Source organism: Telmatherina bonti (assembly GCF_933228915.1).
Source record: "Telmatherina bonti genome assembly, chromosome: 6".
In the NCBI taxonomy this organism is placed as follows: Eukaryota; Metazoa; Chordata; class Actinopteri; order Atheriniformes; family Telmatherinidae; genus Telmatherina; species Telmatherina bonti.
This window is the reverse complement of record NC_136624.1, coordinates 28,910,188-28,924,606: the sequence shown is the minus strand read 5'-3', so window position 1 is coordinate 28,924,606 and position 14,419 is coordinate 28,910,188. Positions and strand designations below refer to the sequence as shown.

At 39.1% G+C, this 14,419-nt stretch overlaps 1 protein-coding gene across 3 annotated transcripts in view; it reads right to left on the bottom strand.

The window, feature by feature from the left end:
- Positions 1-673: 673 nt before the first annotated feature.
- grm2b (glutamate receptor, metabotropic 2b) overlaps positions 674-14,419 on the bottom strand; it is a gene marked incomplete at both ends in the record, with an annotated part of 21,100 nt that continues 7,354 nt past the window's right edge. Inside the window, 4 exons of one of the 3 annotated variants that reach the window (XM_079242511.1) lie at positions 674-747; positions 2,636-2,828; positions 5,484-6,547; positions 7,813-8,650. In XM_079242511.1, the coding sequence (XP_079098637.1) occupies positions 674-747; positions 2,636-2,828; positions 5,484-6,547; positions 7,813-8,650 (2,169 nt within the window). The remainder of the gene's footprint in view (positions 748-2,635; positions 2,829-5,483; positions 6,548-7,812; positions 8,651-14,419) is intronic. The other 2 variants (XM_079242512.1, XM_079242513.1) reach the window with 2 other exon arrangements.

Sequence of the window (14,419 nt, the reverse complement as noted above, 5' to 3'; positions counted from 1 at the left end):
CTTTGTTGTTTTTCCTCATGTTTAAAAAAGAAATAAAGTCAAGCCAGGCAGAACTGCAAAATCAGACTCGGTGGAATTCAGTCTTTTAATATTAAAAAAAAAAAGAAAACATTTATTTACATAAATTACAAGAAAACACACATTTTATACCATTCTACATAAACACATCCTTTATAGTGTCTAGTTTTTTTTTTTGTTTTTTTTAATCATTCCCTATGGTTAATCACACATTTTAACATAAAGATTAAATTTATTTCAGAGCATCTTTTTCTCTTTTTTTTTTTTTATTTTTTAGTCATCATCTAAAACATTTGGATATATTCACAGCACTGTTGGTACGAGATAAGAACAGCCTTTTGTAATACACTATTGCTTCACAACCACCCATTTGATAACAAGACTCTTGAGGACAAGGCACGGTGCATTTAATCACATCTATCTGTAAACCAAGGAGATCACAGCTTTTTTTAATCTATACTAAAAGGCTTTACAGTTGATACATACTGCTCGATGCAGGAACATCATTTAGCTTTCACAGTTAGAGTTACTCTTGCCACTGTCAGTCAGTCTACTCCATCAGTTATCTCTCTGCAACATGCGAGATGGCACAAGGGCTTCCAGGGAAGGATGAATAATCATGGGAACGTCGCCTGTGTTTAGAAAGGAACTTTGTTCACAAAGATGATGTTGTGGAGTCCACCACCTCACGGCCGTTGCAAACTGCTGGCACGTAGTTGGAGGCTGATCCTGAGAGAGTAGGAGCAAAGGGGTTAGCCAGGCATGCGTTTATTTTACTGATAAGAAACAAGACTGTGGAGCAGAGATAAAAACAGCGAGAACAATGATGGATATGAAGTGCTTTACAATGACCACCCAAGCTTTAAAAACAATATATTCATATAGGATTAAAAAGTCAAGTTTGTATGAGTAACAAAACCTTTTAAATGACCATTTAAAGTACATTTTGTTGACAGTATTTCTTTACTTTTTCTGAGGATGAAATGCAATGTAGGGCTTTATGCTGTACTGTGGCTTCTTTAGCAACAGCTAAAGTGTTTTGAAATGCAAAAACGTCACTTCTTACATCACCTGCATCCAAGAAAAGAGACATTTATATTTAGTTACTTTATTTATATTACGTGACACTTTATCAAACTGAAGTGAGAGGAAACTTGGGTAAACAAGGCCATGTGAGCTTATCTGGCTCAAGAGCAGCAAATGGCACAAAGACCATTTTTCACTATAGTCTTTTTATTGTTTATTTTTTACCAAAGACTTTTTCAGTTTTCAGCATCAAATGAAACTGAATATGTTTAAATTATTTAAACCACAATTTGAACTCAAAATCAAAGAAAACTTTCTTCACTGTAGATAGGTTTTCTTGTTGGATGTGAAACATAAATCAAGTTTTATATGTTGGTGAAATAACTTTTCATCATTCTGAGTCATCAGATCTGCGAGGAAATTCAAAGGTGACTCACCACTCATGTAACTTCACCCACTTGGAAAAATGAGATTTTTTTGAGTAAAAAAAATTAGATAAATCAACCATCACCTTGCACAGCTTAAATTTCTGCTGATTGTCTGACTCTAATTACTATATGACTTCATGTTTATGAGACAAAACACATTACAGGTTATGAATATTCTTAAAGGCAGATTCTTAATTCTTCCCTTCACATATAGGCTACGGTTTTTTCATGGTTCCAGTATTTTGATGCAAACTGTTTAATTGGCAGGTTACCAATACTTGAATTTCTGGAAGGAAATTCAAAATTTAAATGCATGAAGAAAACTCTTGAGATCCATTTTCGGAGCATTTTTTTTTCTTGTTTCTTTTAGTTTTGTGATATTTTTTTTGCATTTGGCAGCATATGTTTTTCCTCTGCAACAGGTTTTGACTGCCGTCCTAACAGAAGAGTAACTATGCATGTATTTTCCATTAGTATAACCATGCTGTTGACACGTGCAGAGTTTAGTTTGGCATTGTCTTGCAGAAACAAGCAAGACCTTCTCTGAAAATATGGCTCAATATAAAAGATGCTTTTGCAAATGTTTAAGCTACCCCCTCTATGTGTTATAATGCACCCCAGGTTTAGACCAAGAGAAATAGCTGCTTTATGTCTGTTTAAACATGTCTTAATTTTAATTGTAGATGCATCAACACGCTGGGTTTTAAGCCTTCGCATGTAGTGATAATCTACTGGAGTTTTGTTTCAGTCAATTTAAGATTTTGCAAGATGATAGAAATTTCATGTTGCAGTGAAGAAGACATCCCCAAATTCTTTGATATTTTAACTTGTCAATATTACTTTAAAACTGTTAACCACAGCATATTTAAACCCTCCCCATCTTTACCTCTGAAAAATTTGTCCTCTCCTGGATGCTTTATACCTCACCGAGTCACTCACCTGTTGCCAAATAAACAGAATCAGCTGTGAAACGTTCGACCTGAATTTTTTATCTCAGCATTGCACAACTTTTTCAATTGTTTCGTTGTTTTTGTTTTTTTTTTTCCCTTTCCCAACTTCATTGAAATGTTTGCGAAAACACTACACTTTATATTTAAATACTGCATAGCATCATAATTCTTTGGACTTGTATTTTTGTGTTACGTTTTTTGTTATGTTCATACCTTTTGAGAAGCTGGAACTGGGAGCAGAGGCAGAAGTGGATACTGTGGCACTGAAGCGGTTGGTTGTCACTCTGAGGGTAGCCACATTTTTCTGGGGCTGAAACAGGATGATGTGGACTTTGGGGGCAAAGAGACAGCCGAGAACCACCGACCCACTCAGACTTACAGAAATACACATGGTAGTGGTCTGCACCTGTGAAAAGAGAGAGTGTGATATGATGGTGCCCATCTGGCTTCGGGTCTTATCATTTTGTCTTCAAAAAGACTGTTGAAGTTTGTTCAAAGCCCACCTGGTCCCAGGCAGCACTCCTTACATACACACACTCTTCAGCCTTTGATCAAATCCATTCACTCACAATTTTTTATTTATGTCCTGCTCTTGTTGCTCTCAGACCGTCAATCCGATCAGTAGACCTCCCTCCGGTCTCTTCTGCGGTTACACTTGAAGCCTTTAAGCAGTTTGTAAATTTCCTCATTTTCCTTTCCAAGCATTGTTTTAAAAAACATGACCTGAGCTCTGAATACACACAGCATAAACCATGTATAGGGATATTTGTTTTAATCATTGCCAGAAACTGTTGTGGTTGTTCACATTTCAGAAAATGACACATAGAATCAGATTGCATGCAGAAAACTAATTAGTTCAAATCAGTGTTAGATACAGCTGAATGAACTCTTTCTAATAAATACTACATTTAGAAAGATAGTTGATGCTGCGCCTGTATCAAAACCAGAAATCTCTGATGTCTCTTTGTGAGTCATATCCTTATTATTCCTGCGTTATTAGCTACATTTCCATTTTCAATTATAAATGTGTGTTAGGCTTTCAATTATTTATGTTAGCAATTCTAATTGGAAATTTGCATGTACATGAATATGAGGGCCAGAAGAAGAATATGGGATAAGCACAGCTGGCTCTCCTGGAAAGTCAGGGCCTTGTTAGTCATATTTCAGCTGCTAATGTGAGCTGACTGCTGGGGTCATCTTCCTGGGCTCCATCTCTTCCCGCCCCACTGGTTACCCCTGCAGTCCAGAAACTTCTATTTGCAGAACCACAGCATGAAGCAAAAAATCCTTACCAAGCATACTGCCAAACAAAAGCACAGCAGAAATAAGGGAACACTGTATTTTAATTGCTACAACTGATTGTATTTAACGCAGCTGATGGTGAGCACCAGCAGGTAGCCAGTATTATTCCTTTGACTGCAGGCTTTGTTTCAGCAGAAATTGTTTGTCTACATGTGAATTATTTAGTAGTTTCCTAAAACAAGCTTAAAAGTTCTGTGATGACAATGTTTTGGGGGCAGTGTTTTTGTCGGTTTGTGTGACATTACATGTCAGGAACAGCAAGCATAAGACTATTTAGTCCATGGCATCGTACAGTTCTCCAGCTCTAGCTGTGTCTTATATGATATTTCTCCAACCAAAGTGCAAGGTTATATGTTGGTGTAAAATCTCAATCAACTAGGTCATGGTGATTTAAAGAGCTTGAATTAAAGGTATCTGAACAGCTTTTCACCTCTCATCCAAGACCTTTTCAGTTTTAAACTTAAAGCTGGATGTAGTCTTCACAATTTTTAGGATATTTATCTAACATTAATTTTCTCTTAATGTTTTCCACAAATGATTTAAAAGTGCTAAAAGGACCTGCTAAAACACTGAAATGTATGTAGATGGCACAGAATGGGTGTTTCACCAATTCAATGCCTTATTGGAGATGCTTTCTTTGAAATCTAAGAACGTCATTAGTGGACGTATGTTTGTATTTGTTACTGGTATCACTGTGATACTGTGTGATTAGAATGTTTCTAATAATTTCAACTTTAATTTATATGGTCGGCATTATTATTGTGCTCACGCTGAAACGAAGCATCATGGTTTCCGTTGCAATGTCAAACCTAATTTCTTTGACTTCATCTGTGTAGTGGATCTCCAATATGAAGCCTCCCACAGTGTTCAGTTGATCTCTTGAACTCTTCCCCGCAGAGCATCATAAAATTAAAATTTTAGTTCATGATTTCAGCACAAGGAGATCACCACAGACGCAGAAAGCCTGAGGTACCTCATGATGATATGAAGCTTGTGTGATCTAGACACTCCACCCACACATCTGTTTGAACAACAAAGGCATGATGCACACCTTGACCAAAACGCTGTGGCAGAGGCCTTTGGGTCTGCCTTCAGCACTATACAAGTTTTGTATTATTTCTATTATTTCACACTGACTGCATGGAAAAAAAAAAATAATAATGAGAATCAACAGACAGAGAAAAAAAACAATCTGATTTCCTTCTGTTACATCACAATGCAAGCAATTTCAGAATGCACATGCAACTAATTTATGCACTGCTATTTGTATGATTCGAGCTAAATTTAGGATTTAGTGACATATATGTCACATCTTCTGTGACTATTAAGGCAGAGGTACCACAAAGCATCGAGCGTTCACCATCCCTGCTTACAGTTAAGCAAGTGTGAGTTCACTGCACAAGGTCGCCGCTTCAGTCTGATAGAAAAGCAGCTTTTCGCACCCAAGATGTGTCATGAAACATTAAGATGTGCTGTGATCGGATGAATCAGTTTGACTGTCATTAATTACTTTTGTCAGTGTATTCTGTCCTGATCTGTCTTTGTTCTTGTCTTAAAAGATCCTTCAGCCCACATGAAAAGAAAAACCTTTCATGAGTTTGGTTGAAGCAGATCAAATGGAATTTACGAGTAAAAGACAAACACACAGGTAGCAGTCATTTACAAACTTTGTGTAATTATTTCACAACTGTGGGCTACAGAAGTTTATGAATATATAGGAAGCTTATGTATTTAAAACAATAATTCAATGCATAGTTACCCTGTAGTCACTGGCAGTAACATAGAAGATGGGCTGGAAGGCAAGCCAGATGATGCAGGTGGTGTACATGGTAAACCCTATGAACTTGGCCTCATTGAAGTTCTCAGGACACTTTCTTGTCTTGAAAGCGTAGACAGTGCAGAGGATGATGAGGAGGCAGTTGTAGGTGAGGGACACAAGCATGCTGGTGTCCCTGCTGTTGCACTTGAGGGTAACCACGTCTCTCCTCTCTGGGCTCACCTCCTTCCGAACCCCTGGCACCTCCACCAGCAGCCAGATAACAGCCACCAGCAGCTGGCAGGAGATCAGAGCACCACATATGGCTACTTGGGATGCTGGGCTGATGAAGCGGGGTCTCTGGGCTCCATCCTTGACCCCACTGAAGATCCGAGCAATGCGATTGGTCTTGGTAAGCAGGGCCGAGTAACACACAGCGAATGAGGTGCCCAGGCCCAGTCGGCGCAGTGTGCAAACAGCGGTGGAGGGTTTGGCGATGTAGATGAAGGTTATGCTGTAGCACATCAGCACTCCCAACAAGAGGATGTATGAGAGCTCACGTCCACTTGCTTTAACCACAGGTGTTTCATTGTGCTTAAAGAACAGGGCCACTACAGAAAGGGTGCAAAGTATACCAAGACAGGAGATAGTAACGGGCCCGATAGCCCATGCATCCTCCCAGCGGATGTACTCTTCAGGCAGATCATAGCAGCCAGTCAAGTTAGCCAGAGGCCACTGACCGAAGCTACAGTCAGCACAGGTAAACTCATCCTGCAGGTACTGGTAGGGCTGACAAGGAATGCAGATCCAGCAACACACATCTCCTGGCTGCATGCTCTTCACCTCGTTCTTCCTGCAGGGATCGCTACACTGTGAGGTTGGAGGAATGAGGCCCTGCCAGGCTACCAGGGAGTTGTTCAGGGTCAGTATCTGGTCCCAGTAGCCGACTTTCCGGTAGATGAACTTCCCCTCTTCTTTGTGGTAATGGAAGATGTTGTAGCGGCTGATGCTGTCGCCGACAGAGTCGAAACGCACCATGCTCTCTGTGTCAGCAGGTCTGAAAGGAGCTGGTGGGAAGCAAAAATACAGAAATGCTTGAAGTAATTTCCTACCATAATTTATTACAACCTTGTGGTTCATCATAAAAATGTGTATGATTAAAGGTAGTAAATGAGTAATTTGAGGGTACAATTCTTTATCTCATTTACTTTTAACACCTACATAAAAAATACCCTCATGATTTTAGTTTATGTAAACATGAACTTTTGCTCATCAAGCTAATGTAAAGAATCACATCAACTCTGACTCAAACACAACTGTTTCTCTGTTTGAGCTTATAAACTAAAGACAAACTCTAAATAATTGTCTCATGTTTTAATATCAAGCATTTTAGATTACAGTAACACTATTTGCAGTGTTTTTTCTACGAGCTCATCAGGATGATTTCAAGAGTTACAGCCCCTGATGTTTTACTTCCATATGAAAGCCACTTCATTTCTTCCCAGTTTAAAATATAGTCTTATTTGATTTGCATCCCGACTCACACTGTGTAGCACCTGAACAGGTCTCTTGGGTCATCAGGTGTCAGTCTTCACACTGCTTCCAGAATTATATTAAAGTCCGGAGAGGGTTCCTAAAGTTCTGGTCCTGCTCACTAAAAGAACATGTGTCCCACCACAACTGTGTTCACATTTAAAAGTTTTATTCTCAAATGGTGAATAAAACACTCTGAGTGTGTTGTAAAGTGAGTTTACTTGGAGTTGTATAGTATTTTCTTATCCAGTTTTTGTTTTTGTGTGTATTACATTTAATATTGTTGATGGGTTGTGGATGTTTTATTCCAGAGTTATACGTTTAATGACCACTAGAATGCCCTCTACACTAAAATTGTGCATTTTACTCATGCTTATCAGTTTTCTTTATGCTGTCTGGTATTTTGTTCTGAAGAAATTATTATAAGTATATACTACAACAACATTGTACCAATGCTCAAAGAGTTGGCCTGTTAATACACAAAACCAGCAATTTTGCATTTGTATTATGTGTCCTAGACTCAGTTTGTACCACATAGGTTTCCCTCCCACTGATTCTTTGCTATATCATGGATCATTTTTGGCTAATTAAATAACTGCAAAGCTTTGTTTTTTCAGTACTACAGAGGAAACTGTATAAGGTCTTTATCCTGTGTCACCCAACTTCTTTTACCTTTCAGAATTGTCAGTGAAATGAATCTTAATTCCAGCTATTTCTTTAGTCACAGCACAATTATTTAGCTCCACTTAGTTGGACTGAAACCTTTCATGTCTGTGTTTGCTCTCAGTGATTTGCGTACCTTCAAACTTGGTCTTTAAGATGAACTCCTTGTAGAATCTTTTGCCATTACCTGGTTTCATAGCATCACAGACCTTGGAAGTGTTGGAGCATACTGCTTGCCTCATGTTGTGCAGAGCATATGCCATAGCATACACAGCATTTACCACAAACATGATCTTTGACTCCTGCTCAAAAGTCCCATCTCGTAAGCTGTGCTCACTGCAGTCCGGCTCTTGAAGGCTACAGCCAAAGCGGTGCTCCCAGAACTCTTTGAACCATGGGTTCCTCATGTTGGTGTATGGGTTCAGCTTGGTGAAGTAGTCTTCAAACTCTCTGATCGGGTAGGATGCTAGTTCTATTGTAAAAGCCCCTTCTGCTGCAGTCTCGCTGCCCCTAACCACACTCTCTTGTGCTCCCCATCCATCACTGGCCACCCAGATGAAGCTGACATTCATTCGAGCAGCAGCCACCAGCAGCTCACGGGCATCCTCGCTGCGGGTGAACAAGATGACCACCTTGGCGTTGGACTTCTGCTGCAGGGAACGGATCACATTGTCATAGCCCTGGCGGTTCATGGAGCGGCTGACTTTAGCTGAAGTGGCAATGCAGATTTGCCGAGTGCGGGCCTCCTGCTGGAAGGCATCTATGCCAGTCTCACCATAGTCCCCCTCAGATGCTACTGTTGACACATAGGTCCAGTTGAAGTAACGCAGGATTTCAGCCATGGCTTTGGCCTGGTAGAAGTCAGGGGGCACAGTGCGGGCAAAGTAGTCATAGCGAGTCTTATCACTGAGCTTTGCGCTTGTGGAGGCATAGCTAATCTGAGGGATCTGGAACAAACGCAGGAGGTTGGCCACCTGGAGAAAAGCAAAATGCTGTTACTTTTAATAACTACTCATATATCATATAAGGATGACTTATTAAAGTACATTTTTGTGATTTTAACAAGAAACAATGACTGTACTACTAGAAACAGTATAATAAATATATATCAAATGGCAAATTTTGAATTTAATGCCACAGAAACATTTTGGAGAAGTTGGCAGAGGGCAACACATGCATGGAAAAGGTGTGTCATGTCTGGTTTAACTGTGATATAGATAAAGTAGACATAACAGATCCAAGACTCACCACTTTTTATCAAGTGTGTGACATTTCAGGCTTAATCTTTCCAAAGCTTTTGGGCACACTTAACGTGGCACAGAATCTCTTAAGAGCTCTTAGTTCAGTAAAGTTGTTAAGGTACTTAATGCCTAATAATCACTTTTACAGCACCTTCTGACAATTCGTCCTCCTCCTTGTTTAGTATAAATTTCAGTGTAAATGCTAGTAATCTGTTAAATGTTAGTTGGAAGCTCAGAGCCTTTGCAGAGGCTGCACATAAACTGCCTTTGTATATCAGACAAGCCTACTTTATATCAGTGTTTAAACTTCTTCTTAATGTACTTTATGCTATTTATATGATTGATTTAATTATGATGCGTTGCATGCTGTAGCACTTTGGTCAACTTTGCTTTCTAAGCTGTGTTATAAATAAAATTGCAGTTTCACATCTTTTCATAGAAATGGCAGAAGAACAAAGAGCCAAATGGGTCATTTTATTTTTGTGATTACATTCTAAATGAATGCTGATTTCTGAAACTCTGAATGGTGCAGCGCTGCATTGATTAGTGGACAATGAATAATTTTCTAATAACTGAGTGGAAAGATCTGTCAGCATAAAACTGTGCAACAGTCATAGAGTGGCTAAAGGGGGCCGCTGTGGGGAGTGATCTGACTGTAAATAATCCATTAAATTATGAAGTCAAATCTATATTGCTTTATCACTTGCTTGTTGTTATGTGTCTCCTATAGATTCTCAAAGACACAGAGCAACTTTCTGTGGTTGCATCTGTTTCCTTCGCATATCCCAGTACACATGAGCATGTTATAAATTGTTTAAAGGGGTGCTATTATGGTATTTGGAGTTTTCTGAGCTCTCTACAGTGTTACAGTGTTGAATCCTCATCAGACATGTGAACGGCACTGTTTTTTATCACCTAAACGCATGTTTGAGTTCCAGCACTCTCGCCGTTCGGTTTCCATGGCGACGAAAAACGCGTAGTTTTAGAGAGTTTTTTCTACTTGGAAATCCTTGTGACGTCCCGGGGGATAAGGCTCGGTGATTGGTTACCTTCTACTGGTTAACAAGGGCATGTACAAATACATCAGGTGGGTGGAAAACGTCGGATAAAGTTATTTCCAACGATGGCTGGTGGGTTTACCAAAGGGAGACATCCTGCTGCATTCGTTGCTGTGGGTTGCTGTTTTCCACTTTGTTTTCAGGGTCTGATTCAGGTTCCAACATGTAGGGCTGTATGCTATGTGTTGACATGGTATTTTGTTTTTCTATTGAGTTCATATGAGCCTAATCCTTCTGTTTATGAGATGTTACAATGACGGCGAAAGCAGGTGCAGTGCGCGCTCCCGATGTAGTGCAGTGGCGGGAGGCGGGGCTTAATGCGGAAGAGTCTCAATCCACTCGTTTTGCCCACAGGCTGATCTGACAGCCTACGGAGAGGGTCGGTCTGACGTACATAAAGCAATTTGTGGCAATAACTCGATCAATCTCAGCCCTTCTGGCCTCAGAAATAAAAATAAATTAGCCTGAAATGCACATAATAGTTCCACTTTAAAGTCTAACATGACACACTTGATAGATACAGTTTGTGTAAATGTTTCTCAGCTTTATTTGAAAATTAAGTTTCAGTTCAAACCTAAAGGTTTGGTGGATACGTTCTTCAGTCCAGTCCTTCCTTTCACATGTTTTCTTCAGCTTGATTTCTGTGTTATGAGTACATTTCCGGGCTGTATGGTAACATTATGGTTAGCACTGTGGCCTCATCATGAAGGTCACTGATTCAAGGTTTGAACTGTGGCCTTTCAGTGTAAAGTTTGATGGGTTTTCCCATGAATGTGTGGGTTTTCTCTGGGTCCTCTGGCTTCCTCCCACCGTTTAAAGACATGCATGTTAGGTTCATTGATTATTCTAAATTTTCTCCAGGAATAAATGCAAGTGTGAACGTTTGTTTGTCCCTTTCTAGTTGGCCCTGTGATGGACTGGTGATCTGTGTACCCCACCTCTCACCTAATTATTGCTGGGATAGGCTCCAGCTTTCCCATGACCCTTAATTGGACTAAGCGGTATAGAAAATGAATGAATGAATGAATGAATGAGGACATTTCTGTCCATCAGCCTGAGAAAGGAAGACACTACCCAGTGTTTCGGGGCAGGACTGGTAATGGGAGGGCAGCCGATGTGAAGCAGAGAACGAAATTGAAACTTTGCTGCTTAAATAGCCTACAGATTGATTAGTGGCATCAAAAGTGTGAGGCAGATCACATGAGAAGTATTAAAGCAGCTCGAGTTGCCTTCCTGCGCTAGCTCAAAGATTTTGAGTGCAGTAAGTAAGAAAGTGTAAATCTGACCGATACACGTCTCACCGTCTCTATATTTCACAATTTCATCACTCTGCTCTAACTGTAGATTTCAGCTGTTACTCAGCCTTTTCACCTTTAACATGTCAACATCCATTTGATCTGCAGGTGAAGTTGAATCATTCAGTGCAAAGATAAGATAATGTCTGATAGTCTGCTGTAGCTCTGTGGCAGACCTGGCAATGAAATCAGGAACAGTCCAATGCTCCTCTATCCAAACCTTTTAGTCTGTCAGGGATCCAGATCACCAGCCTCTGTAGTGCCACAAAATCCCTCAACTAGATAAGACCAATTACAGCTCATAGATAAGAATTTAGTTTTTCTGGGTTTCTCTTTTCCAGTTAAAGCCATGTCATCATATCACTTAAGATGAATAAACTAGTATGTTTAAATGTTAAGTTGCTTCCCTACACAGATATGCTGATTTTGTCATGCAAATGGTCCCAATTTTATTGTGTTACAAGAAGCAATTGATGAGCTTTGTCTTAAACTTGAGCATTTTATGTCTTTTGAATACCAACCTGCTGAAATAATCACTTCAGAGTCAAAATATAAACTATGGTAATTACATTCTCACACTGCATTATGGAACAATGACAGGAAAGCAGTAGAAACTTGTCATCCTGCAGGATTCCTCATGAGACATAGTGATGATTAGTGAATACCCAAGGCTTCAAAATTACTGTCTCCTCCCTCCCATCATTGTACGCCTGGAGGCTTTCCAAACAATGGCATCCCCGTGGATCTAATTGGAAGCTTCAACACTCACACTAAGCACTATTTTCTCTTCTAGCTCACTCATTCCACCCCACAAGAGCCTAAACTGAGTTAAAAAAAAAAATCTGTCCTGTTATACTGTAAATCACATTATATTATATATACACCAGATCACTTTTCTTCTACATGAAGTTACTGAATATTTTACCTGTAAAACCTTATACAGCAACAGTCCGGGTCAGCAAGTGGCTCCTCTACTTTATCATGCATCATCCGCAACCCCGATCTCAAGATCTTGTTGATTCTCATTTTTCATCAGCACAGCCTTTACCTCTAAGTCTCTTAAACAAACTTTCAGGTTATTTCTTTCAGTAGTTTTCAGAAATATGTTTCCAGGTTTCTTAAAGGACTGTTTAAAGCTTCTCTTCGGATGTTGCCTGCCTTTTTTTTTCTCTGTCAAGAGAATCCCACACTGCCTTAATAATGCTGAGGTCCAGGCTCTGGACCACAATAGCCTGCTAATAACAAAGTGTCTGAAGATACAATTAAAATGGTTTCTTTCCTAAGTTTTTTGTGGAAACGACACTTGAGTTAGGATCTTTTGTTCATGTTAGAATGGTTCTTAAGTCCCTGTTAAATGGCTAAGAACTAACCTGAAATTATAAAAAGAAGGTGTGGTTGAAGATTTTGCACTGTTTTTTTTTTTACAACATAGGGATGAATACAAAAACCAAGATGATTTCTTGTTGTATATGATCTAAACACACTCTTTGACCTTAGAAATTACTGACATCAGCCCTGATCTGCAAGTTTTGAATTGTTTAAACTTTCAAACAGCCCACAGACAAGAAGTGGCAGAAAACAGAAAACTACAACAAGCTCTTAAAAGGTAAAATGGAGAAAATGTTATTTATTTTGACAATCCAACCACAGCCGGCAGTGTTCTCTCTTCATTTTCAAACAAAATATGGCATAAGAAGACTCATTAAATTACACACAGCGAGATGGAAGTGTTTTTAATGCATGGGGAAGCCTGCTAAGATCCACTGACTGAATTCATGTTTCCTGGGATATAAACAGTATTTATGCGGCAAGCTAACACAGCAGCAGCTTCTCTGAGTCAGTCAGTCACACTTGCATGGTAATAAGGTAGTTTCCTCTTGCAGGGTTTTTCAGACAGACAGTTGGCCTTCATCAATAGAATTCATGGAAAAGCCTGACAGCACACCTTTCAAGACAGCACTGGAGTGTGTGACAGTAACCGTCTGTTCATTTCCCTCTTATTCTCTCAGTCAGAAAACAAAACCCACAGTCGCAGCTCAGGTAAATTCAGTCTCACTGCATGAGATCCCAAAAACTTCATTCTTGGATTCCCAAAAAAGCTTTGTCAATTTTTTTTTACTGGTGCTTATTGTTTTAAAACTCACCACAACTGGACATGCTGCTTCACCATGACCTCATCCTTCATGATCACCCAAACACTCAAATCCCTTTAGCTTGGTTTATTCATTGATGCAGCAAAAAAAATAAAATGACTTCAGGTTTCAATTAAATGTGATTCATGGTATCTTGATCTAACATCCATATGTCCCAAACAAGACGTCTCCGACCGCAGTGATTTAAAGATAATTCATGATGGACAGATGCCTATACAGTATCTCCTTTTGTCGACATTTAATTAGAATTTACGCTAACCTTTTGTACATTTTTTGATACAGATTTGCATAATCTACACATTTAAACTTACGGATAGTGTCACCCTATGAGAAGTGCCCAGTTATGAAGTGGCAGCCAAGATATGGGCATTTAATGTTGTACTTCCAAATGATTATTTAAAAAAAAGTACATAATGAAATAAATGACTTTATTAAATTGCAGATTATGTTCAAGTTATTTTTGTAGATATAGCACAACACTATTACGTTCAGCCATTGCTTTTGATTCTATTAATTAGGAGGTTCATTAGTGACACACAGATTATGTATTTTTTCCTCCCTTTAGTGTTGCCTTTGTCCAGGCAGAGTCTCTTTGCGTTAATAGGGCACATGCTTTTGCGCAGTGTGTCATTAATGTTTGCAGAATAAAAATGTGTTACCTAAGCAGTCTGTCTCACTAAAGTTTTTCAGTGATTACTATTTATTTGTTCGCCCTTGCTGATGTAATTTCTTTTGATTAACGTGTAATCAATTGCTCAACACTGATATTAATCAGGATTATTTTTTGTGGTCTTTTGTCACCATAATTTGATAAGGCAACTGTTTAATATAATGTCAATATGCTGAATATTTAGACATTTTTTTATTTTATAATGTATTACTGTATTTTCACTTATTTGAATTTAAAGGAACAATTTCACAAGGATTAATGTGCCGAGCTTTTTTTTTTTCTGTCTTTAGTTTTCATCCAAAGTAAGAACATTCATAAGGGTCCTA